The sequence below is a fragment of the Sminthopsis crassicaudata genome, chromosome 3 (assembly GCF_048593235.1).
Source record: "Sminthopsis crassicaudata isolate SCR6 chromosome 3, ASM4859323v1, whole genome shotgun sequence".
Lineage (NCBI taxonomy): Eukaryota > Metazoa > Chordata > Mammalia > Dasyuromorphia > Dasyuridae > Sminthopsis > Sminthopsis crassicaudata.
In genome coordinates, this window is record NC_133619.1 from 556445043 (window position 1) to 556468823 (window position 23781).

Here is a 23781-nt window from a genome sequence, read left to right on the forward strand (position 1 = left end):
GAGGTCTCTCATTCTCTTTTATTTTTTCATTCTTTATTTTTTGTTCTATTATTTCTTGGTCTTTTATAACTTCCCTGGCTCCCTTGCCCAATTCTAATTTTCAAAGAGTCATTTTCTTCTCTAAGACCTTCTGTCTTTTTTCCTTTTTTTTTTTTCAAAACATATGTATGGATACTTTTTCAACATTGATCCTTGCAAAATCTTGTGTTCCAAATTTTCCTCCCTCTATCCCCCACCCCCTCCCCTAGATGGCAAGTATGGATCTCTTTTTCTAGTTGACTTTCTTTTCATAATCTTCTTGTTTTTCTTTTATAGTTATTATTTATTTTTCCTCAATCCAATGATTTAAAAAGATGTAATATTAATCAGCCACTGACTTACAAATATAGTAGCTAATTAGCATGTTACTTTAATATGTCCTCCTCTTGGAAACTTGTGACATGTGTACAAGATCATCCACTTTGGGTAATCTGCCTTTTGACAATACCTCCTCCAGATTTGTTGTTCTTTTTTTCCCTACAAGAAAGATGAGTGGAGATTTCATATCTGATCTATTTTGTGTGACCCTTGACAAGTCACATAACTTTTCAAAGCCTCAGGTTCCTCATATACAAAACAAAACAAATACCTATAGTACATTCTTAATAGGGTTGTTTTAGAGCTTTAAAGGAGATAACACATATAAAACTCTTTGCCAACTTTTTTTTCATTTACCAGTATTTTGTTTTTTCCAATTTTCAACATTCATTTTTGTAAGATTATGAGTTCTAAATTTTTTCTCCTCTCTTTTACCTCTCTCTTCCCCAAGACAGCAAGCAATCTGATACATGTATACTCATTTCAAACATATTTCCATATAACTCATATTATGAAAGAAAAATCAGAACAAAGGGGGAAAAAACCACAAGAAAGAAAAACCAAAAACCAAAAAAAAAAAAAAAAAAAAAAAAAAAAGGTTGGAAATAGTATGCTTCAATCCACATTCTATCTCCATAGTTCTCTTTCTGAATATGTATGGCATTTTACATCCCAAGGCTATTGGAATTGTCTTGATCACTATCTTACTGAGAAGAGCCAAGTCTATCATAGTTGATCATCACATAATCTTGCTGTTACTATGAACATTGTTCTTTTCATTATACTCACTTCACTCATCGTCAGTTCATGTAAGTCTTTCTAGGCTTTTCTGAACTCAGCCTGTTCATCATTTCTTATAGAATAACAATATTCTATTACATTCATACCATCACTTATTCAGCCATTCCTCAATTTTTCATTTCCTTTCTATTATAAAAAGATTTGTTGCCCAAGTGGGTCCTTTCCCCTTTTTAATGATCCCTTATAATCTTTACTTCTTATTATCACCATCTACCATAGTAACTAGTTATTTTGCTTTCTTTTAGTATCTCTTTTCCAATCTTAAAAATTTGCCAGTATATTCTCATAAACTCTTTATATATATATATATATCCAATTCAATGTATCTATGACCTCATCAAAGGTATCTATGACCTCTACTAAGTAGATCACAACCCATCAATTTCTTCTCATCTATATCCTCCTATAAATCCTTTATAAGAGAAGCTATCCAGTGTGTCTTTCTCAAAATCTTCTGATATTTTATGGGACTTTGAATGCTCATTGACGATCCTTCCATCTGACTCCATGATCAAACAACTTTCTTTTCTTATCATAGATGCTCTTGATAATTTATGGTACACTACTTTTCCCACATATGGTAATGCTTATAAGTACCTTGTATTTTTCCATATCACTTTGAATTAACCAGGATTTTGATTCATTGGTAATGATGTTATACCATGACTAATAGTTAATAGGATCATTAAGAGGATATGTGAATTAGGATGACTTTCACAAGCTACATCTTGGGATTACTAAAAATGTTCTTCTGTTTCCTATTCTCCCCTCTCCTATTCAATTCTTGGTTCAGCTCACTATCTATCTGAAGAATCTATATACATTTGTGTTTATGTATGTGTCTATACACACAAATATAAATCTACAATAATGATCCATGCTTGTATAAAAAACATGTTTGGTATGATAATGCATATTTATATGAACATGTATGCATTTCTACTGAGAATCACCAAAGCAGAGCAGATAAAAAATTAACCTCAGTTATCAAAATCAGGACTAAGTTCAGTTCTGTCTGTAGCACATATTGTCTGTGTGACACTTGGAAAATTAACCTTTCAGTGATCAACAATTCTGCAGAGAAATGTCATTGCATCCTGGTAGAGGAAATGTCTTCAGCAACAGATGCTTATACTAATAAAATCACGGATCCAACATTATATCATCCATATTTATATTGATCTATTCATATACATTAAAGTGCATGCATGCATTTAAACACAATCTATAGATAACATACATATATACATACCTTGCATATATATCTATGCACACATATATAGATAAATATAGATGATATCGACATATAGACACACACATGGCCCAGAACCTTTTATTTAAGTTTATATGAACTCATGGACCAGGTCCAACCTTGAGGCTTCTTGCTAGTTCCCTTTTTATGACTCATGCCTTCAACTAGAGCTTCTACTGAGAAAGACAGCAATTGACTCTAGGTCTCTATGGAATAAGTCCTCAGCTTCTATGCAAACAGTAAAGCTAAAAACAAATAAATATCAGCTAGAGAACATGCTGTATTTAAAAAATGAGACAAAAATAGAAAGGACTCATTTCCAAGATTATAGTCAAAACAAATCTCCTCTCTTTTATTATCGTTATATTCCAGTGATAATACTGCCACTAGTGGACATATCCTTTCCATATTCCAATTCTAAAAGGGGAAATAAAACAGAATTGCCATAAAGTCAAACATCCACCTACATTTTTGGACTCCCCCTCATTCAGAATATTTTATATTCTTCTAATCCTATAGTACTTCCTTAGGAAAATCACTTGGCATAAGTAATCTACTTTTCTCTCCAGGACCTTCACAGGTCATATAACACACAATACATTGGAAACCAATGTTTTAGTCCTATGTTAAATGTTGTTAAAAATGGCAATCTAGACCAATACAAAATCTTTAAAAAAAACATTGTATTTAAGTCAAAGCTTCCACATAGCCCAGACTTTTAAAAAAAGATTACTAAAAAGCTAAAATAAATATTCTTAGTTTGATCCAATTGTTTCTGTCTTGTGTATCACCTCAGTACTAGTCCTTCAAAGACTTAAGATTTATATTATAATGGGTATCTTCTTATACATGTCTCTTCCTTTCCTCCAAGTCAGAATTTCTCTTGAGTATAACATATATTTATGATCAAATTTTACATATTTTGCTCTCATTTAGGTGTCTTTACTTCCCTTGCCAGCATCAAAGTCACAAGAGATGTAACAAGGAACAAATATATTAAACATAGCAAACAGTTAAAAAAAAAAAAAAAAAAAGAGAGACCTTTATCCAAGCCCATGAACTGTCCAAAACATTTCCCCTGTGCGAGTCCATCCATCCTCTTTCTCTGCCATCACTTTAGAATTATAATGCCATTTTGAAGATGAGGCCCTAGAACCAATGAAACAACAAAAACATCACAGAACATTTTGTTCATCCCATTTTGCAATGTTTTCAATTAGTATTGACAAAAAGACTACTATGCAAATGATTGTTGCCTCTGACCCAATTTCCATTGCAGAGACAAAAGGGGAAAGTTTTAGAAAAAAAAATGATGAGACCATCTCAATTATCAACATACACAATATCACCTAATAACTTCAAGTGAATTATGCGGGAATAGTCATGGACAATGAAAATTCTTAGGAAAATGTGAATAGGGAAGAAAGAATAAAAGAAGTCATGTTATATTTTAACATGTATAACATATTGGATTGCTTGCCATCTATGGGAGGGGCTGGGGGGAAGGAAGAGAAAATCAGAAACACAAGGCTATGCAAGAGTCAATATTGAAAAATTATTCATGCATATGTTTTGAAAATAAAAAGCTTTAAAAAATAAAAAATCCATATCTGTACTCTCTTCAGTCTGGAAAAAAAGAAGCTATGTTGTATACAACATATAAAACTCATACCCACACAACATGAGAAAGGTGGCTAGGTGGCTCAGTGCATAAGAGCCCATCCTGAAGTCAGGAAGACCGGAGTTCAAACTTTTGAGAATCCCTTGGACAACAAGGAGATCAATTCAATCAATACTTAAAGAAATTAACTCAGGTTACTTAATGTAAGGGTAAATCCTGAAGCTGAAGCTGAAATATTTCAGTCACATAATTAAAAGATAAGATCCATTGGAAAAGATGCTGATATTGGGAATGATTGAAGACAAAAAAAAAAAGGGATGGCAGAGGATGGGATGGATAGATTATATCATGGAAACAGTGAATTTAAAATTGGACACACTTCAAAGGATGGCAGAGTTTAGAAGAGCTTAGAAGCAAAGTACATAGTTGTTTTTTTCTAGAAAAGAGGAGAAAAAAAGATGTTGTAAAAGAGAAAAGAGAGAGAGGAAGATAGCATATATAAGCTATCTCTGAGAAAAAGCTTGAAATTGCTTTTTGGTAAAGCCCACCAGAGTTTGTGTTCCATGTATTTATATTTTAAGGACCTACAGTTATTCCACTCCACAGTGAAACATTGAATACCTTTGTGGAATTATTTAATTAAAACAAAGATCTTATGCTCTTAAGGTGATATAATCAAAATACACCTGATGAAGACTGATTTAAATGAGTTTGCACAGTATCTGCAAGTTCCCTTTCATCTTTGAATTTAGCTGTGCTTACTTATCCAGCTTAAAAATATAGCTATTTTTATTATCTTCAGGGAATCAACAAGATCAACAAGGCATGGATAATGCTTACATACCAGAGGCAGCATGCAGCAGGTAGAGTGCCTGATTTAGAGTCAGAAAAATCTGAGTTCAAATCCGTTCTCATTTAGTTTTTTATCTGTGGACAAGTCACTTAATCTCTTTGTATACTTCAGTTTTCTGCACTGTAAAATAAAGAAGTTTGATTCAATTATCTCTGTGGTCCCCTTCAGCTGAAAATCTCTGATATTTTGAAAGAATACTAAAAACTAATGTGAATTTAGTTTTGCCACACAAAGTTAGATATAGAAAATTTAACAAAACATGAATTCACACACCTCCTTTCGTTCCTGATTTTAGCCTTTCTTTTGTTGAATTTCTTGGTCCTGACTCAGGAGCTTAAAAAGGGAAGAAGAGTCTATCTCTGAACCCAGACAGGTACCTGGGGAAAAGAGGCTTCACTTAGGTCACTATAGATACCATTTCCAGAAAACCTCTTCACTTTCTCCAATTTCACTGCATAAATCAGATCTGATGCTACTCAAAATTTCCCACCACAAAAACAAGCCTCAACTGCATTGTACAGAGAAGATGAGAGGTTAACGGTTTTTACTTTTCTAAACCAACCAACAAACTTTGAATGTTATAAATGGTTTAGGGCATTACTAGATTCCTCTGTGCTGCATATAGTTTGTAGCAGACCAGGTCCATGCTTAATTCTTCCATTTTTACATTTTAAAAAAGATGCCCAAGCTTGATATATCCTTGCTTTCCCCAAACATATGTCTTATTCACTAGAATTTGGAGATTAGGGGGTGAGGAAAGCAGGGTAGACACTAAACACTAGTTCAAGTTTTATGGGAAGGAGACTTTTGTAATTTTATGACTATGTATGTTGTACAAATAATTTTGAAAAGAGCTCTATCCATTCTTCCTAAAGTAATCAAAGTAAATGCAGAAATCAGTGAAGAATGATCCACCTATCCCTGAGATTAATATACCTTTTATTTCAGCAGATGAATTTCTTTTAGAAAAATTCACAGCAATTGTATAATAGGAAGACAGAAATTTAATGGAAAGAGCACTTGACTTGGAGTCAGAAGACCTGCCTTCAGTACTTGACTCTTCCTCTTCCTAGTTGTGTAGCCTTAGACAAGTCACCTTCTCTACATTTTTTTCCTCATCTGTAAAGTGGACATATTAATACTCTACTAACTTAATTCACCATTGTTATGAGGACCAAATGAAAAGTTATTTCATAAACATAATGCATTATATAAATATATGAAGTATTATTCAGATATATATTGATATTTTTCTCCTCCTTTTGAGTAGGTTGAACTTCATAAGAAAGAAGTAGCAGAATTAGAACATGCTATTCATCATCTGGAAGAAGAAAACTTACTGCTTATAAGTCAATTATTCGACTGCAGACTTGCAGATCTAAAAATAAGCAGGTGAGGGTCATTAATTCATTTAGAAATAATGTTTTGTTTATTTTATTGTGAAGGTGAAGTTAGTCTATTTAAGTTTTAAAGTCTATTCAGAATGAAATAGCCAAGTGGAAGGCAAGGTACAGTGATGATGATGTTGAGAATGATGATTTTGATAATAATGACATAAAAACAATAATGTTCTTTGCATGGCAAGAAGTATTGATTCACCATAGTAGGGTGAGAACATCTAGTTGATTTTTTACTTGTGGTGATAAAAACTAATTCTTTTGCCTCACCCTCTTGAGAACAAAAGCACTTATTAGTAAGACTGCTAGTCTCTGTTTAACCTGTGGTCCTAAAATAGAGCAAAATTAAATAGCCCGCATATGTATCAGACTCATGACACTGGCGTCAACTGCACTGTGCTTTAAAGTGAACCAGACAGATAACTGGTACAATGCACAATTTGGTGAAATATTATAAGGGTTAGCATCAAAGCCAGTGGTTATTTTAGCTTTTATAAGAAGATTAGTATTCTGCAAAATTGCTAGAAAGGCATTTTGTGGAAAGACTTAATTAAATCTTCATTCCAGAGTGGTCTTAGGTGGATCCAACTAATATGTTTCATGAAATTATTTGTTTTGTTTAAGGATTAGGAATATATTCAAACTAAACATTCCAGAATTTGGGTGAAAATTTTTTTTAAACTGTGTATGACTTGGAGCATTCTACTTATTTTTGGCAATTAACAAAACAGTTTTTGTTATTCCATCCTGGGAAAGAAACTAGGATCCTAAAAGAAAAGTTAGAATTCAGAATTATAGTGAGAAATCAAACAATAAAAATATAGTTTATTAGTGATATGCTTACAGCAGTTTGGAAGAAAAAGCAAACTGAGCAAATCAATGTGGATATTTTTATTAATATAAAATTATAGCAATTACAAGATAACCAACTGACCAGAAATTCATAATAAGCAAAACATTCCATATAAGCACTTTTGTAATATGTGAAAAACCAATAAGAAAATAGGGATCTGGGCATAAAGATACATAAGGATGGTTAGGTGGCCCACTGGATAAAAGCACTGGACCTCAAGTCAGAAGACTTGAGTTCATATTTGGCCTCAGGCCCTTCTTATCTGGGCAAGTCACTTCATCAGTTTGCCTCAGTTTCCTCATCTGTAAAATGAGCTAGAGAGGGAAATGACAAATCACTCCTGTATCTGTGCCCAAATGGGGTCTTGAAGACTTAGGTATGACTGAAATGACTAAACAACAACAATAGGGACATTTAGAGGCTTTGTACCTGAGTACTTTCGTCCTAATACAATATAATATCCTTTAAGATTCAGCTCAAGGGCTGTTTTTTCCATGATTCTCTGTCTCACTTGATCAATGAAATGCATAGCTCTTTGCTTGTGTATCCCATCTATTTTAATATCTCAGTAAAATAATTCATAACCATGTGAAATAGCTATTCTATTATCATTATCCTCATTTAATGGATGAGGAAACTGAGGCTGTGGGAGACCATAACTTTCCCATGATAACATATATAGTAGGTGGCCAAACTGAGATCAACACTCAGGTACCCTGACTCCAAATCCCAGGCTCTTGCTAGTATTTTTTAAAACACTATTTCATATTCTATTTATATGCATGTTTTCTCTCCCTCAACTAGATGGCAAGTTCTTTAGGAATATTAAATACATCTTATTCATCATCTATCTTATTTAGTATGAGCATAGAACCGCAGTGTTCAATAAAACCAGAAGAGGTAATCTCCCGTGCTTTGACTCTTATTTGCTTATTTGCTTTCCTTCCCCTTTTAAAATGGATGATTTTTATATCATATTTTATTAATACTTGGGAATATTTTATGTGACTATTGATCAATTTTATGCCTTCATCTGGAAATTGTTCATATATTTTCACCACTCACTTATTGGGGAATGGCTCTTGATTATATACATGTATTAATTCCATACATATCTTAGTTATTACACATGTCAGGAATATTTTAGACAGAGGTTTTTGCTGATTTTACTTTCTCAACCCAGGTGTAGTGTTTTTATTTATATGAAAGCTTTTTTCATTGAATGTAATAAAAACTATTTTATCTTTCATATATTTTTATACCTCTGACAGTGTGGTGCACTAGAGAGAGAATTGACTTCAGACTCAGGATGACCTAGATTTTCCAAAATTCTGCCTAGATTAATTTCTTTCCAGTTTATCTTTCTGATATATATGTCTAAAAGTGACATATTGTATGCCCAAATTATTGACCTATTTTCCAGGTCTTTTAAGTCAGTTAATCTGTTCTTTAAGTATTTAAATGCCATACCATTCAGGGAATATCTATTTAATATCCATATATTTCATGATCTTTAGAGCCACTAAGCTTAAGATGCTTTTCCTGCTTGTCTCTATTAGCTATATCTATTTTTTACTCGAGCTCAAGATCACTATTTCTACTTTTTCTTAGATTTTCTGGAGTTATAATAAATTATCTTCCAACTGCTCATTTTAACTTAATAAATCTTTATTTTAGTTATATTTCTTATAAACAGATCTATTCTGCCATTCTGTATTTTATGGGTGAATTTGTCCCATTGGTCTTCATTATTAGTTTGTTTTTCCCTCCATCAAATCTTTTTAAAATATTTATCTTCCTCCCTTTTTTGCCTGAGATTTTTTCCTTTATTCTCAATTTCTTCCTTCCTTCCCTCATTTCCAGTCTATTACTCAGTCCATTTTATTTCTATCATTACATTATTTCTATTTTTAATTTTAAATTATTTTTTCCTTGCCTAGCCCAAATTCCTAGTTCATTATCACTGCAAATGAATAACCTTCTCTTAGAATAACCCATTTAAAAAAATAAAAATTCCTGAAACTTTCTCTTTTTTCCATACTTTTTTTCCTTTTCATTTTTTGACACTCAAATTTATAACTTGTCTCCCTTTATTCCTACATCAAACCTTAAGACAGCCTCTTCTTTCTATTTTAAGATGTATGCATTTAGTCATTATTTAACTCTTTTGAACTGTTTGATTTTATTCACCTTTCTTAAATTTCTTTTGTCTAGTGCCTTGCAAAATATGTATCTTTTAATAGGAATACTTGGAGATTATTGATTATATTAAATGTCTCTTTTCCCTTTAGAAGTGTTTTTAGTGTTACTTGATAAATTATTATTATTTCATTTCAATTTCCTTTGCCTTTTTGAATATTCCAATATTTTAATTTCTTTTTCAAAGTTTACATATAGTCTTATATGAATCTGACCGAGGTTTAATAATATGCCTTTTAATGTGAAATCTTTTTTTCTCATTCTTCTTCTGCCTTTTTCTAATTCACCTCTCTTTCTCTCCCACCCATTCTTTACATCATCGCAACACAAACAACTCACTCCTTTTCCCTTTATATGTAGAATTCTTCTGACTGCCATAATAATAATCAAAGTTCTTAGGAATCACATGTATTATCTTTTGATATAGAAATGTAAATAGTTTAACTTTATTTGAATTCCTTATGATTTCTCTTTCTTGATTGCTTTTTTATATTTCTCTTGAGCCTTGTATTTGAAGATCAATTTTTAAATTCAGCTCTGGTCTTTTCATCAGGAATGCTTAAAAATCATATTTTTCCCTTGAAGGAACTTATTTAGTTTTAATGAGTACGTTATTCTTTGTTATAATCCCAACTCTTTTGCCTTTCTGAATATCATATCCCTAATCATTTGTTCCTTTAATGTCAGAGTTACTCATTCTCCTGAGACCCTGAATGTGACTTCATCATATTTTATTTGAATTATGGTTGTTTAAAATATTTTCTCTTTGTTTTGTGAGCTCTAGAATTTGGATTTCTAAGAGGTTTCATTTTGGGATATTGTTTGGCTGGTGATTGGTGGTGGATTCTTTTTACTTTATCCTCAGATTCTAGAATATAAGGGAAGTTCTCTTTTTTTCTTGAAATAGGGTTCTTTCTAGTCTCTTTCTTTGATCATGGCTTTCAGGTAGTACAATAATTCTTAAATTATCTGTCCTCAATCTATTTTCCAGATCAATTGTTTTTCCTATAAGATATTTCACATTTTCTTCTATTTTTGTTCTTTTAATTTTGCTTTATTGTTTCATGATGTCTCACAGAGTTATTAATTTCCATTTGTTCAATTCCAATTTTTAAGGAATTATTTTCCTCAGTGAGCTTTTGTACCTTTTTCCCATTTGGCTAATTCTGCTTTTAAATTCCTTTTTGTCAGTGGATTGTTGTACCCCTTTTTTAATTTGGCTAATTCTATTTTTTTCTTTCTTATTGAAGCCTTTTATTTTCAAAACATATGCATGGATACATTTTTAACATTGACTCTTACAAAACCTTGTGTTCTAAAATTTCCCCTCCTTAATTCCACCCTCTCCCCTAGAGGGCAAGTAATCCAATATATGTTAAACATTTTAAAATATATGTTAAATCCAATATATATACAATTCTGTTTTTAAGGTATTATTTTCTTCAGTTTTTTGATGATTCTTTTACCAAGCTGTTTTTTTTTTCATAATTTTCTTCCTTTGTCCTAATTTATTTAACAAATTTTTCCTCTACCACTCTTATTTGATTTTGAAAATAATTTTTAGTTCTTCCAGGAATTCTTGTTAAGCTTGTCTGATTCACATTTTCTTTTCTTTGAGACTTCAGTGAAGTCAGTTGTTTTGACTTAATTGTCTGCTTCTGAGTTTGTGTCTTTCATTTCCATAGAAGTTTTTTATGATCAAGTTCTTTTCCTTATTTGCTCATTTTCTGTCCTATTTCTTGATTTTCAACTTTATGTTTAAAGTTGGTCTCTATTCCTGGTGGGAACATGCTCTTCTTCTTCTTCTTCTTCTTTTTGTTTTTGTTTTTGTTTTGTTTTGCATTGCTGCTTTCAGGGCTTTCTGGGGGTTTGGAAGTTTTTGTTGTTTCTAAGGTATGATTTGGGGACAGTCACTGCTCTCCAGTACTCTGAAGAGGCCCTGATCCATTGCACTCAGAAACTGTCCTATTCCTCAGGGTTCCTGATGTCTTGTTCACCAAAAGCAATACTAGCTATATAGGCTTGCTGGATTGAATGAACTGGTTTGGATTGGGTTGCAATATTTTAATATGTATTATTTCTTCCTTATGCCTAGACATTAGATATACCAAGACAAAAATCCTTTCTTTCAAGAAGCTTGCATTCTATGAAATGGGAGAATATAAAATTTTAATGATTTGATAGTGCTCTGTCCTTGTTATTTGCCAATTTTCCTAGTCTTTTAAAATGGTTCTTGGATTTAGCTTTTAACTGTTTTTAAAATTTTTCAATTTCATTAAATATGTGCTCTAATTTTTCTCATTTTCTGTCAGTTGGTTTTTTGGATTCTGGTTCAATTACCTTTCTCTTTGATTCCTCTCTATGTATTTATGCATATGTATATACATACGTGTGTATATACATGTGTACATATACACATACATAAACACGCACATCCATCCATATATTCAGAGTAGGAATTTCCCCAAGTATTCCACTGGCTGCACGCTGCTGATTTTGACATACAGATTAGACTTTGATATTGGGATTATTTGATATGACCTATTATTTTTATTCATTAAAGCTGGAAAGTAAAGCAAAGACTTTGGGGAGAGGGTGTTCTGGTGTGTAATTAAAAGTGCCAACTTCAGGATTTTCCTGGAGTAAGCATATAAAAGCGGGATGTTCTATCTCCTGCTAGCCATCTTGGCAGAAAGTCTCTCTTATTGTTGTTGTTTTGGTGTGAGGAAGCTTGACTCTCTTTGGAGTTAACACTTCAACATTTTGGATCCACTCTGTCCCCTTATTTTCATTCTATTTGCAAAGATTCCAAATCAGGGCCAATTGTAGGATGATCCTTTCCTTTTTAATTGTTTCTTATCAATCCCTTCTCCAATCTGTCCTTTGCATGTCTACCAGTATAACCTTCCTTTGCTCCAACCTCTCTAATCATTATGCTAATCATTTTACTCTACTCAAACCTCCAATTTTTCCCTACTGCATATGAATAGCATATCTATCCCTGATCCTAAACTCTTTAGAAGTTTTTATTATATTTCCTTTCACATAGTTAAATTGTGTTACTCAAAATGCTTTATTTTTGTCCTGCCCTGCCTCTGAAGCTTGTATTCTTGTTGTCTCTCATTCCTTGAAAAAATATTCTCCTTTACCAAATTCCTTTATTTCCTTTTAACATGCAACTCAGATATCTTTTCTTCCATGAAGTCTTCCTTCTCTTCTCAATGTAAAAGTATTTTCTTCCTCATAGTTCCTTTCACTCACATTTGATATATTTTACTTTAGGTTATATTTTTGTGTTTTTCCCCTTATAAACTACTTGAGAGAAGAGTCAGTTATAGATCACTTGATCAACAAACATAGTAAATCTTTAATGACTGCTTGCTAAATTATTTCTTTTCATAACTATTTGAAAGCCTAGAACATAATTAGTATATAATACTTTTTAATGAATAAATATCTAAAAGTACCTGTTAGCAAAACACAGTTCAAATTTCTTTCTTATTTTTTTCCTTTAGACCTCTGTTTCTTACACAAGCAGCTGGCCTAGGAGAACAAAAAGATTTTCCTGAAGAAATACAGCCAGGTATGTTTGTTTAATGATGTTTCATTTTAAAACCATAAAAACCATAGTTTTAAATTTTACTTACCGACCTAGACTTTCAAAAGTCCATAGAATCATAATGATTTTGACAATAGAGAATTATGTTCCCTTTGCTTGATGATATGAGTAGATTATAATTTGGAGAGAAAGTGGTTGCATCATTAATTATAGACAGCCTCTGTACAAAATTTCCGGGGGTTTGGACAATTGTAGACAAATAATTCTACATTTTAATATGTGTACAATTGAAAGCTTTATAAACATATGTAAATTTTTTACTTACAATACTGCATGTCTTATTTTTTCCCCCAGAAACAAACTTAGAATCAGAGCCCTTAATGAAAAAAAGTGAAACAGAACTTCTTTCATTGTCAAAAAGATTATCTTTTCTTTATGAAGATACTGAGGAAAATATAAATGAGTTGCAAAAAAGTATAGAAGGGACTGATCATGATCCATGTATCGAATTTGGTGCTTCTGATCTAAATTATTTGTTATATGAAGATGAAAAGGATTTCAAGGTAAAGCTTTATAACACTATGGTTTAATTTAAAATAACATTTTTGATGACTAAACTGATGAGGTAAATATGAACCAAATGATGAGGTAACAATGATAATGAAGTAAATACCTAATTATGAGGTATATTCCTCAATAGGATTAAGTGAGGTCTAGTGGCAGGATTCGGGGTACAGAGAGTCACATGGAGCTCTCCTGCAACCCCCTTAGGATTTGGCGCAAGGTTATAAAGTTAAATCAGGTCTAGTGGCGGCGAGAATCCCCTATAAATGAATTTACAGGCCGAAAACCTAGATAGGTAAAAAGATGTTTATTGCCAGATTTGAAGCAAGGTTAAGGTCTGGTTAGTAAAAGGCATTAGATAGAGGAAGAGATACGCTGAAAGCAGTGGGGACAGAGAATCTCTGATGTAAGCATCTTGGCTGGCATCTTTCAACTCTCTGACCAAAGATAATTCTAGCTTTGTTCTTTTTATCTGCTTGAAGAAGTAAGGGGTGGATTCCAGATTTTTGGTGGGCTTTTCAGATAGCTGGGGGTTGGGTTATCCAAGCCAGCTCAGATCCGGTGGGGGGGCTGGGTGCAAGTCCAAACTAGTTTGACCAGAGGGGACTGAAAATCCAGGCCAGCTGGGGGCTGGGTACAGCCTAAACTGGCTCAGATACGGATCTTTTCCCCTAAGAATATCTTGTCCCAAAGGTAGATCAGAGAAGGATTCTTAAAGAGGCTATGCCTGCTACAAAACTACTACAAGAAAAAGGATAAGTATAAAAGCCATGGTTTTATTTATTTTCAGAAACTTCCCCCTGCGAATACAGATCAACATTTTTTCTACAATTTGCAGTTTTAGAGAATTACTTAGAATTCAATTTACTCGTCCAGAGTCATATAGCTAGGATATGACAAAATCAGGACTAGATTCCTGTATTGCCTAGTTTCAGAGCTGGTTTGCTATCCATTACATTTTCTGAGCACTCTAAGAAAAGCAACTTTTAGGAGATAATGCTAAAGAATTTGCAAATAAAAGCAAAATTGAACCTCCATTTACATACATTATTCTGAAAAAAAGAGCCTCTTTCCTATACATACATAGTTTGCTCAAATTGTTGGATTCAATTCAACAATTAACATTTTTATAGCACCTACTATGTAGAAGTTCCATAACAGGAATTGCTGATAGAACATGGTCTTTGACTCAAGGTACTTATATTTAATGTGAGAAAAGAATGATTTTAAAAATAATTGTGATGCAAAGAAAAGAGAAAAAAATTTATACCTGGGAGAGTCTTCATGAAGGAAGGAAAAGATTTAGATAGATGAAAATGGAATGTGTCAGTCCCATCTTTGGCACTCACTAGTCATGTGAGCTTGGGAAAATTAGATAACCCCTTGTGAGCCTCCATTTCTTCATGTATAATGCAGGGGAAATAATGCTTACACTCTCTACCTAACAGAATTGTGAGGAAAATATTTGTTAAAACTAAAAGTTTTAGATAATAATGAACCCATGTTTATTGTATTTCTGATCAACTTCTGGGATAGGAAATGAATGTAGCAAGCTAAATTTGTTGGGTACCATTTTTTCTTCTTAACAAAACATAACTAAGTACTTAAGAGACGGCCATATATGTAAAGTAAAGGTAACAGACTCTTACAATTCCAGACCATTTCTATATATGAACAGAATACAACTCTATTTTAAGAACTATTTATCATATAAAAATTGCATTAAGACTATATATACATGTGTGTATCCTAATAACCTTGATATTAAAATTATTATATATCCAAAGCAGGAATTTGTTTTGACTATAATTGTCTATAACAGATTTTTTTCCTTGCTTTCTCACTGGGGAGGCATGGGAAATGAAGGCCAAGGCAGGTAGAAGAGGTAGAATTTAAATTTCAAAGAAAAAAAATTGAATTTTAAAAGTAAAAAACAAATTACATGCCATAAGTATATATGATTTGAAGTCATCTGGAATTAGAGAATTACTAGAGGAAGAAACATTTTTATCCATCAGAATGGTTACACAACATTTCAGATAAGGGTCAACTCAATTCCAAAGAAACTTCATCCCTTAATCCATCTTATGTTTGCTATTCAGTTGGATGAACAATCCTTTGTCTTTCCTTCTCTCTCTTGTCACCACAGGAATATACTGATCTGGGGCCACTAGAGGTGAAACTTATGGCTATAGAAGGACAGAAAAAGCCTATTCTTGAAGGACTGAAAGAAATGACCAAAAAAGACTGGCTAGATGCTGGGGAAACAGGGAATACCATCACATATAAGATGATCTGTTCTTTGAAAGACTAGAGACTCTCAGGTGAAAAAAAAAACACTTTTCCATTGTCAAGATCATAGATTTTATAAATTCATTGTTTGTTGAAGCTTCAACCTACTTTCAAGCCAATTTTTAAAAATATTGCTTAAGTTGGTTTTTTCAAAGATCATAATTATACTTAAAATAAAAGTTTCAACTATTCAACTTTTCATTTCTTGGTGTGTGAATGGCACAAGTGAAAGAATATTTTTAATACCAAACTAAAATCATATTTTAAATATCAAATAGGATATTATTAGTAAAATGCTTAGTATAATGCCTGGCACATAATAGATAGTTTATAAATGTTTATTTCTTTTCTCTCCTTTCCCCTACCCCCTTAGTACTCTGTAGAGTTGTACTGCATTGGTCTAAATATAGACCATACCCTTAAAATAAAATTTCTTACACAGGAAAATATAGAACAATAATAGGTAGATGTCCAAAAATAGCATGTTATAAGATCCCATTGTTGTTTGATGGAACCTAGATGTTGGGGGGGGAAAGCGTCATATTTAGAGAGTCTTATATTCTACAAAGTTTTATATTTGTTATTTCATTTAATCTCTTATTTCCCTTAATAAAAATTATCAGAGAGCAGCATTAAATTAAATGATCAAAAAACATCCAAAAAGAAATTTCAATACATGACTTCATCCAGCCCAGAAGTGTACAAAACATAGCAAGAAAATGCAGATCCTCAATAAGGAATCTTCTCAGAGAAACTAGTAATTAAGAGATGACCATACACGCAAACAGAGGGTAGCAGATTCCTATAATATTTTATTATGATGTACTATGTCATTAGGATCTAATATGCCAGGGTTATTTGAGTCTAACAATATACCTATGTAGTAGGTAAGACAATTATTAACCTCATTTTACAGATGATGAAATTGAGACTCAGATTGTGAGACGTCCAAGGTAACTCAGTTCATAACTATAACAGAGGCAAAACAAAAAAACCCAGTCTCTTGTCTACAGATATAATGATGGTATTCCTTACACTGTGGCATTAGAATTATCCATTTCAAATTGTAAAGAGAATAAAGAAGTTCCAGACCAACTTAGCCCCATTATACAAAAACACTGAGATTCAGAGAAGTGAAATAATTTATCTCATTTTGTAGATAATAAGTGGAAAAACTGGGCTATTTTAAATAGAAAATGTTCCCTAATCAGAAAGTTACAAAAATTCCTTAAGCATCTTTTTTTAAAAAATAAGGTTGAGTTGATGTATAATAAATCCATATGTCATTCAACAAGCATTTACAATGTGCCATGGACTTGCTAAGCACTGAAAATAGAAAAGAAGGTAAAACCATGAATCCCTACTCTTAAGGAACTAACATTTTAATGGGGAAACAAGAACTAAATATCTATGTTCAATAGATGATATAGTGTAAAGACGGTAATCTCAGAGGAAAGGTGCTGGAAAAGGTCTCCTGCAGAAAAAAAGATTCAAGTTAAGCCTTGACAGAGGTCTTAATGGCATTTTACAAAATGAATAAATTAGACAGCAAGTGACTTAACAAAAGAATTTGGCAGATAATTCCTTTAAATAATAAAGCTCACCAAAATTATTAAGATATGATTGTAAAATCTCCCTCTCCTCTTAACTTTTAACTGTAGACCTTGCCACTGCAAAATTTGAAGCCAAGGGAAATGTTCTCATGGCCACTATTTCAAAACTCTTAACATTATTTCCCACCCTCCTTCTTTCCCCCAGTCTCTAAAAAACAGGATAGCTCCTCTTTCTAAACTATAAGTCATTCTCAATGAATTAAGCTCCAGGTTGACTTTCTCTTCTCTCTGAATCCCTATTCTTATACCATAAGTTCCCTCAAACTCTCTAACCTCTCACTTCTTAGTTTTTCCAAATAACATGATCCAGTATATACCATATGAGTTGCGTTTAGGGATGACCACACTATAACTCTCACCACTGTTTACAAGTGTTCTCTTTCCTAATTAGAAACTCAGACATTTCCATTTCTGACCACAATCTGCAATCATTTTACTTTTAATTATATTTCAACCCCTCCTTTAAGATCTGAAAGACTTTCAGTCCTTTTACTCCTCACTTTTTCTTCCCCTCCAATATCAATCTCATAGTTAGCCATTTAAACCTTCCTTTGTCATCAATCTACTCTCCAATTTCTATTCCTACTGATAATTTAGGAAAATTCCTGTTTATGAGATTTGGAGAGGACTCTCTAGAGCAATGGATCCTCATTTGAAAAGTATATCTGTAAAGGAACACTATAGCTCTGAAGTTTTACCCATTACTGTTGGGACCTAAAAGATATTAGTTAACATCATCATAAGAAAGACTATTATTAATATTCTATTGGATCTCATTACTCCTATATCCTTTTTTTCTGCGGACTCTATTTTTTAGAAGGGCAGTTTTTCTTTATCATATGGTTCATTTGTTGTTTTTCTTTTCATATATCTATATTCTCAAATAACCATACTAATTATCTTTAAATATATAACTCTGTCCTATGTGGTAATGAGCACAAACCCATAGGTTTAGGTACGTAGGAAGATGAGTCAAATTGTTGCTGGCAGAAATGAAAAACAAAGGAGCTGGGCTTGAGATCACCAGCTGTATCTATCTTCTCCATTATTAGGGAATCCAATGATCCCTACAGGTTTTGAAGTCCCGCAACAGTCTTATGATGCCTCAGAGAATCCAATGATTCCTTAGGGCTTTCAAGTCCTACAATAGTCTTATGATGTCTCAGAGAATCCAATGATTCCTGAGGGCTTTCAAGTCCTACAATAGTCTTATGATGTCTCAGATAATTCAATGATTCCTGAGGGCTTTCAAGTCCTACAATAGTCTTATGATGTCTCAGAGAATCCAATGATTCCTGAGGGCTTTCAAGTCTTATAATAGTCTTATCACATCTCAGAGAATCCAATGATTTCTGAACATTTTCAAGTTCAACAGTTTTTGATGTCCATGAATCAAACGCCATAACTGCCAGGCTCTTTCAGTGGTGGGCACAGTCAGCAACGGAACCACCCGATGTTTCTTGAGTCTTCTCCTTCGTTTCAAGGGTCTGCTCCGTCTCTCTTTGATGGATAAGGCGAATACGGCTCGTTGGCACTCATCTGATTCCTTCTCCATCTGTGGAGATACAAGCAAACTGTCTCCCCCAAGCAATTAACCTATGTGGTCCCTTCCATTCACCACTTTCTGGGTCTCTCCACATCACCTGGCAATTATTTAAGGACAGTGGAGCTGCTTGCACTGGACACTGCCCTTCCTGTGGGTTATAAAACCCGTCTGCTGGAGCCAGTGCATCTTTGTCAAAAATTAAAAAATTAATGGTATAGAGAACTAAATTTAGAAGTTCTCTAGGGTTACCCGTGGCTCCCCCTTTCTTTTGTTTTTTGGAGGAGTGTTTTAATATCTCTGTTTCTTCTCTCTACTATTGCCTGCCCTTGAGGATTAAAGCATATGCCCGTGGTATGTAAAATCTTATACTGTGCACAAAAGTGTGCAAAACTTCAGTCTGCTCCAAGATCCTCTGCTGAACCATAATGAGCTCTGGGAAGATTGAAAAGAACCTTGTTACCAGTTCCCTACACTATATCTCCTTTGGAATTTTGCTAACAGGAGTCCCTGGATCACTTTAAAGTCAAATTCAGTCAATAAGTACTTACTAAGTATTTACTATGTGTGAGTTATTGTGTTGATTATGTAGACAAGCAGATATACATATGCAAGGAGAAAAAAGACAGTCCCTGCTCTCTAGGAACTTACATTTTTTAATAATAACTTTTTATTTTCAAAATGCTTGCAAAGAAAGTTTTCAATATTCACCCTGCAAAAACTTGTGTTCCAAATTGTTCTTCTTCCCTTCTTCCACCCTCTTAGACAGCAATATCCAATATAGTTTAAACATGTGCAATTCTTCTAAACATATTTCTACATTTAACAGGCTTCACAAGAAAAATTAGATCAAAAAGGAAAAAAAATGAGAAAGGAAAAAAGCAAGCAAACAACAAAAAAAGATGAAAATACTATGTTATGACCCACATTCAATCCCCATAGTCCTCTTTCTGGATGCAGATGGTGCTATATAAGTCTATTGGATTGGCTTAAACCATCTCATTATTGAAAAGAGCCAGGTCCAGCACAGTATTTTTGTTCCTGTGTACAATGATCCCCTGGTTCTGCTCACTTCACATAGCATTAGTTCATGTTAAGTTTCTCCATACCTTTCTGAAATCATCCTACTGATCATTTCTTATAGAACAATAATATTGTTACATTCATATACCAAAACTTATTCATCCATTCCTCAACTGATGGGCAGCCACTCAGTTTCCAGTTTCTTGCCAGTACAAAAAGTGCTGCTACAAACATTTTTGCACATGTGGATCCTCTCCCTTTTTCATGATCTCTTTGGGTTACAAGCCCGACACTGCTGGTTCAAAGAGAATGCATAGTTTGATAGCCCTTTGGTTATAGTTGCAAATTACTCTCCAGAATGGTTGATCACCTCATAACTCCACCAACCATAACTCCATTACATTTTAATGAAGACAATATGTAAAAGAAATATGAAAAGCTGGTGGTGAAGGGAAAGACATGAGGGTATCTCAAGAGCATGGTAGAAAAAGTCTATAGAGGGAGGAATAAAGATAAAGATGGGGGAAGATATGGCTGGCTTTGGTATCTTCTTGCAATGGAGGATTGAGAAACAACCAGTTGATCAGGAGAGGCCACAAGGTCAGAGAAGTCTCAGAATAAGACGTATGTTCATTAAGACTTCTGTCAAGGTTTAACTTGAATCTTACTTTCAGCAGGAGACCTTTTCTAGTGCCTTCCCTCTGCGATTACCATCTTTAAATTCTATTATTATCTATTGAACATAGCTATTTGGTTGCTATTTCCCCATTAGAATGTCAGTTCCTTAAGGGTAGGATCCATGATTTTGCCCTCCTTTCTATTTCTGTGATTTCTATGACATGATAAAGAAATTCCATAGTGTCCAGACTAGAGATGAAAGACGAGACATTGGGAGAAATACTAAAGAAGGGAAAGGGACCTGTATGTGCCAAAATGTTTGTGGCATCTCTTCATAGTGGCTAGAAACTGGAAGATGAATGGATGTCCATCAATTGGAGAATGGTTGGGTAAATTATGGTATATGAAGGTTATGGAATATTACTGCTCTGTAAGAAATGACCAACAGGAGAAATACAGAGAGGCTTGGAGAGACTTAAATCAACTGACGCTAAGTGAAACGAGCAGAACCAGGAGATCATTATACACTTCAACAATGATACTGTATGAGGATGTATTCTGATGGAAGTGGATTTCTTCAACATAGAGAAGATCCAATTCAGTTCCAATCGATCAATAATGGACAGAATCAGCTACACCCAGAAAAGGAACACTGGGAATTGAGTGTAAATTGCATTTTTGTTTTTCTTCCCAGGTTATTTTTACCTTCTGAATCCAATTCTTCCTTTTCAAAAAAAAAAATCAGTTCTGCACACATATATTGTATCTAGGATATACTATAATATATTTAATATGTATGGGAATGCCTGTCATCTAGGGGAGGGGGTGGAGGGAAGGAGGGAAAAATTTGGAACAGAAGGGAGTACAAGGGATAATATTGTAAAAAAATTACCCATGCATATGTACGTCAAAAAATTATAATTATAAAATTAATTAAAAAAGAGAGAAATAGTAAAAAAAAAAAAAAAAAGCTGTCCAAAAGTAGAATGGGCTACCTTGGGAGGCAGTGAGTTCCCTCTTGCTTGAGGTCTTTAAATGAAAGTTGACTAACTACTCACCGAGAATATAATATTCTTTACAGGACTGAGTTGACCTGGATAGCCTGTCTCTGAGGTCCCTTCCAGCCCTGAGTTTTTTGATTCTGTCTATCAGTGTTCTGTCTGTATTTATCAGTGTCTAATTTGAATCACAGACATGTGTACCCGTACTCTCCAGTCTACTAGAATATAATCTCTATGAAGGGAAGAAATTATTATTTGCTCATTTTTAGCTTCCTTGCACATAGCACAATGTGTTGCATGGAATAAGCGAATCAATATTGGAAAATTATTGGAATTCAACATAACTGGTGAGGACTTGGAGATTGACTGAAATTGGAATTTTATGGATACAACAGCAAAAAGACAATGGAAGATATATTGGGATAGAAGCTTTGTTTGAACCCTCCTATCTATCATAGGATCCCAAGACATTACTCCTATAACTCCATTTTTCCCTTTAAGCATTTCATGGAACCTAAAGGCTTCCTAGAGCCATGTCTAGAGCATGGCAAATTTTGTTTGGCTTTCTTTGTCTTAAATGTTTCCTTTTTCTTTGTAAACCATATTGTGTTTTGTTGTCCAGCAAGCCCATTTAGAGTTTTCTTGACAAAAATACTGGAGTGTTTTGCCATTTATTTTTCCAGCTCATTTTAAAGATGAGGAAACTGAGGCAAATGGGGTTCAGTGACCTGTCCAGGTCTAAGTAAGTGCCTAAGGCTGGATTTAAATGTAGGTTCTCTTGACTCCTGAACTGGTGCTCTGTCTACTGCATCACTTAGAGAACTCATAAAAAGTGCTAACTGCCACAGTTGGGAGGAGGCAACTGAATGGAAATATTCTCAGAGAGGTAATAAAGACAGATTGAACCTTGAAGGGTTTTGTGTTTAATTATCATAAATGCTCTTTTCCTCACAGGAGCTCAGAGCTAACAAAAAAGATAAAAAGAATTCTAGATCCTTTAAAACTATTTTCCAGAATGGAGAAACAATGTTTATATTGGGAGATTGTTCCGAGCAATGAGTCAGTTTACTAGCATGAGAGGCAATTGGAGTGACTGAACAGCCCCAATTACCACACCATTCCCCTTAACACTGTTACACTTAGATTTGAATTCATTTCAGCTTAGATTTGAATCCACTTCATAAAATGACACTATAAACTTAAAGACTGTTGACCTTTAGTGAAAACAAGTAGAAAAAAGACTTTTATGTCACTGGCTACATTCTTCTCTAAGCTTTTAAAAGATCAATGAAAACAAACTGCCCTTGGAAAAAAGTAACAATAATTTTAAAAAAGATGTCAGGTATTTGTTTGAGGAGAAGAAAGAAAATTCTTCAAAGATATGAACATATTTCTAGGCAGAAAAATGCTGATTGGTCTTCTTCCAGTTCAAATTTCTGGAGCTTCTGGTGAAACAACAAACTGTCTGTGAGAATTTATTGACTTTAGTAGGTCAGCAGAAATCAAAATTGTTTTCTTCTCTCAGTCAAAAAGGTCACTAGTTCACCCCCTGACATTATTAACTATGCCAAAATGAATGCATGGCAGGATTCCAATGAGTTTGGGAATTATGGTCATTCTCCTTCAATGATTCACAATCTGAAAGGAAGAAAATATCAAATAACTTTAGCATTCCTTTTGTTGCCAAGAAAATGTCCATACAGAAAAGGCAGCACTTGAAAAAAGAAAAAGAAGAATATTGGGGGAAAAGAGGGAGCAGAGGCCTGTTCTTAATATCATTGCTACCATTAGAATTTATAGGTAATAATATTGCCATAACAAATTAATGTGGCTTAGTTGGAAGCTTTGTATTTAAATGATTGTTCACATTTGAATGTGCTAGAGAAATAAATTCTAAATTATTACTTTAAATATTACTTTAAGTTTATTTCTGGGTAAGAAATAGTTTCTTATTAGTATCTCTGATAAAATTTGGAAAAAAAGTAGAAATTGAGATTATCCTACTAGGTGAAAGCATGACTTTTTTTTCACTTCTTTTTTTTTATTATAAAACTTTTTTGACAGTATATATGCATGATTAATTTTTTATAACATTATCCCTTGTAATCATTTTTCCAAATTCTCCCTCTACTCCCTCCCCTTGATGACAGGCAATCCCATACATTTTACATGTGTTACAGTATAACCTAGATACAATATATGTGTGTAAATACCATTTTCTTGTTGCACATTCAT

General features: G+C 33.4%; 1 protein-coding gene across 3 annotated transcripts in view; it reads left to right on the forward strand.

Annotated features, from left to right (window-relative positions):
* CCDC83 (coiled-coil domain containing 83) overlaps positions 1-15942 on the forward strand; it is a 63955-nt gene extending 48013 nt beyond the window's left edge. For all 3 annotated transcript variants that reach the window (XM_074304647.1, XM_074304646.1, XM_074304645.1), the window contains exons 8-11: positions 6155-6276; positions 12849-12916; positions 13247-13455; positions 15606-15942. In XM_074304647.1, the coding sequence (XP_074160748.1) occupies positions 6155-6276; positions 12849-12916; positions 13247-13455; positions 15606-15770 (564 nt within the window). In that variant the 3' untranslated portion in view covers positions 15771-15942. The remainder of the gene's footprint in view (positions 1-6154; positions 6277-12848; positions 12917-13246; positions 13456-15605) is intronic.
* Positions 15943-23781: the final 7839 nt, after the last annotated feature.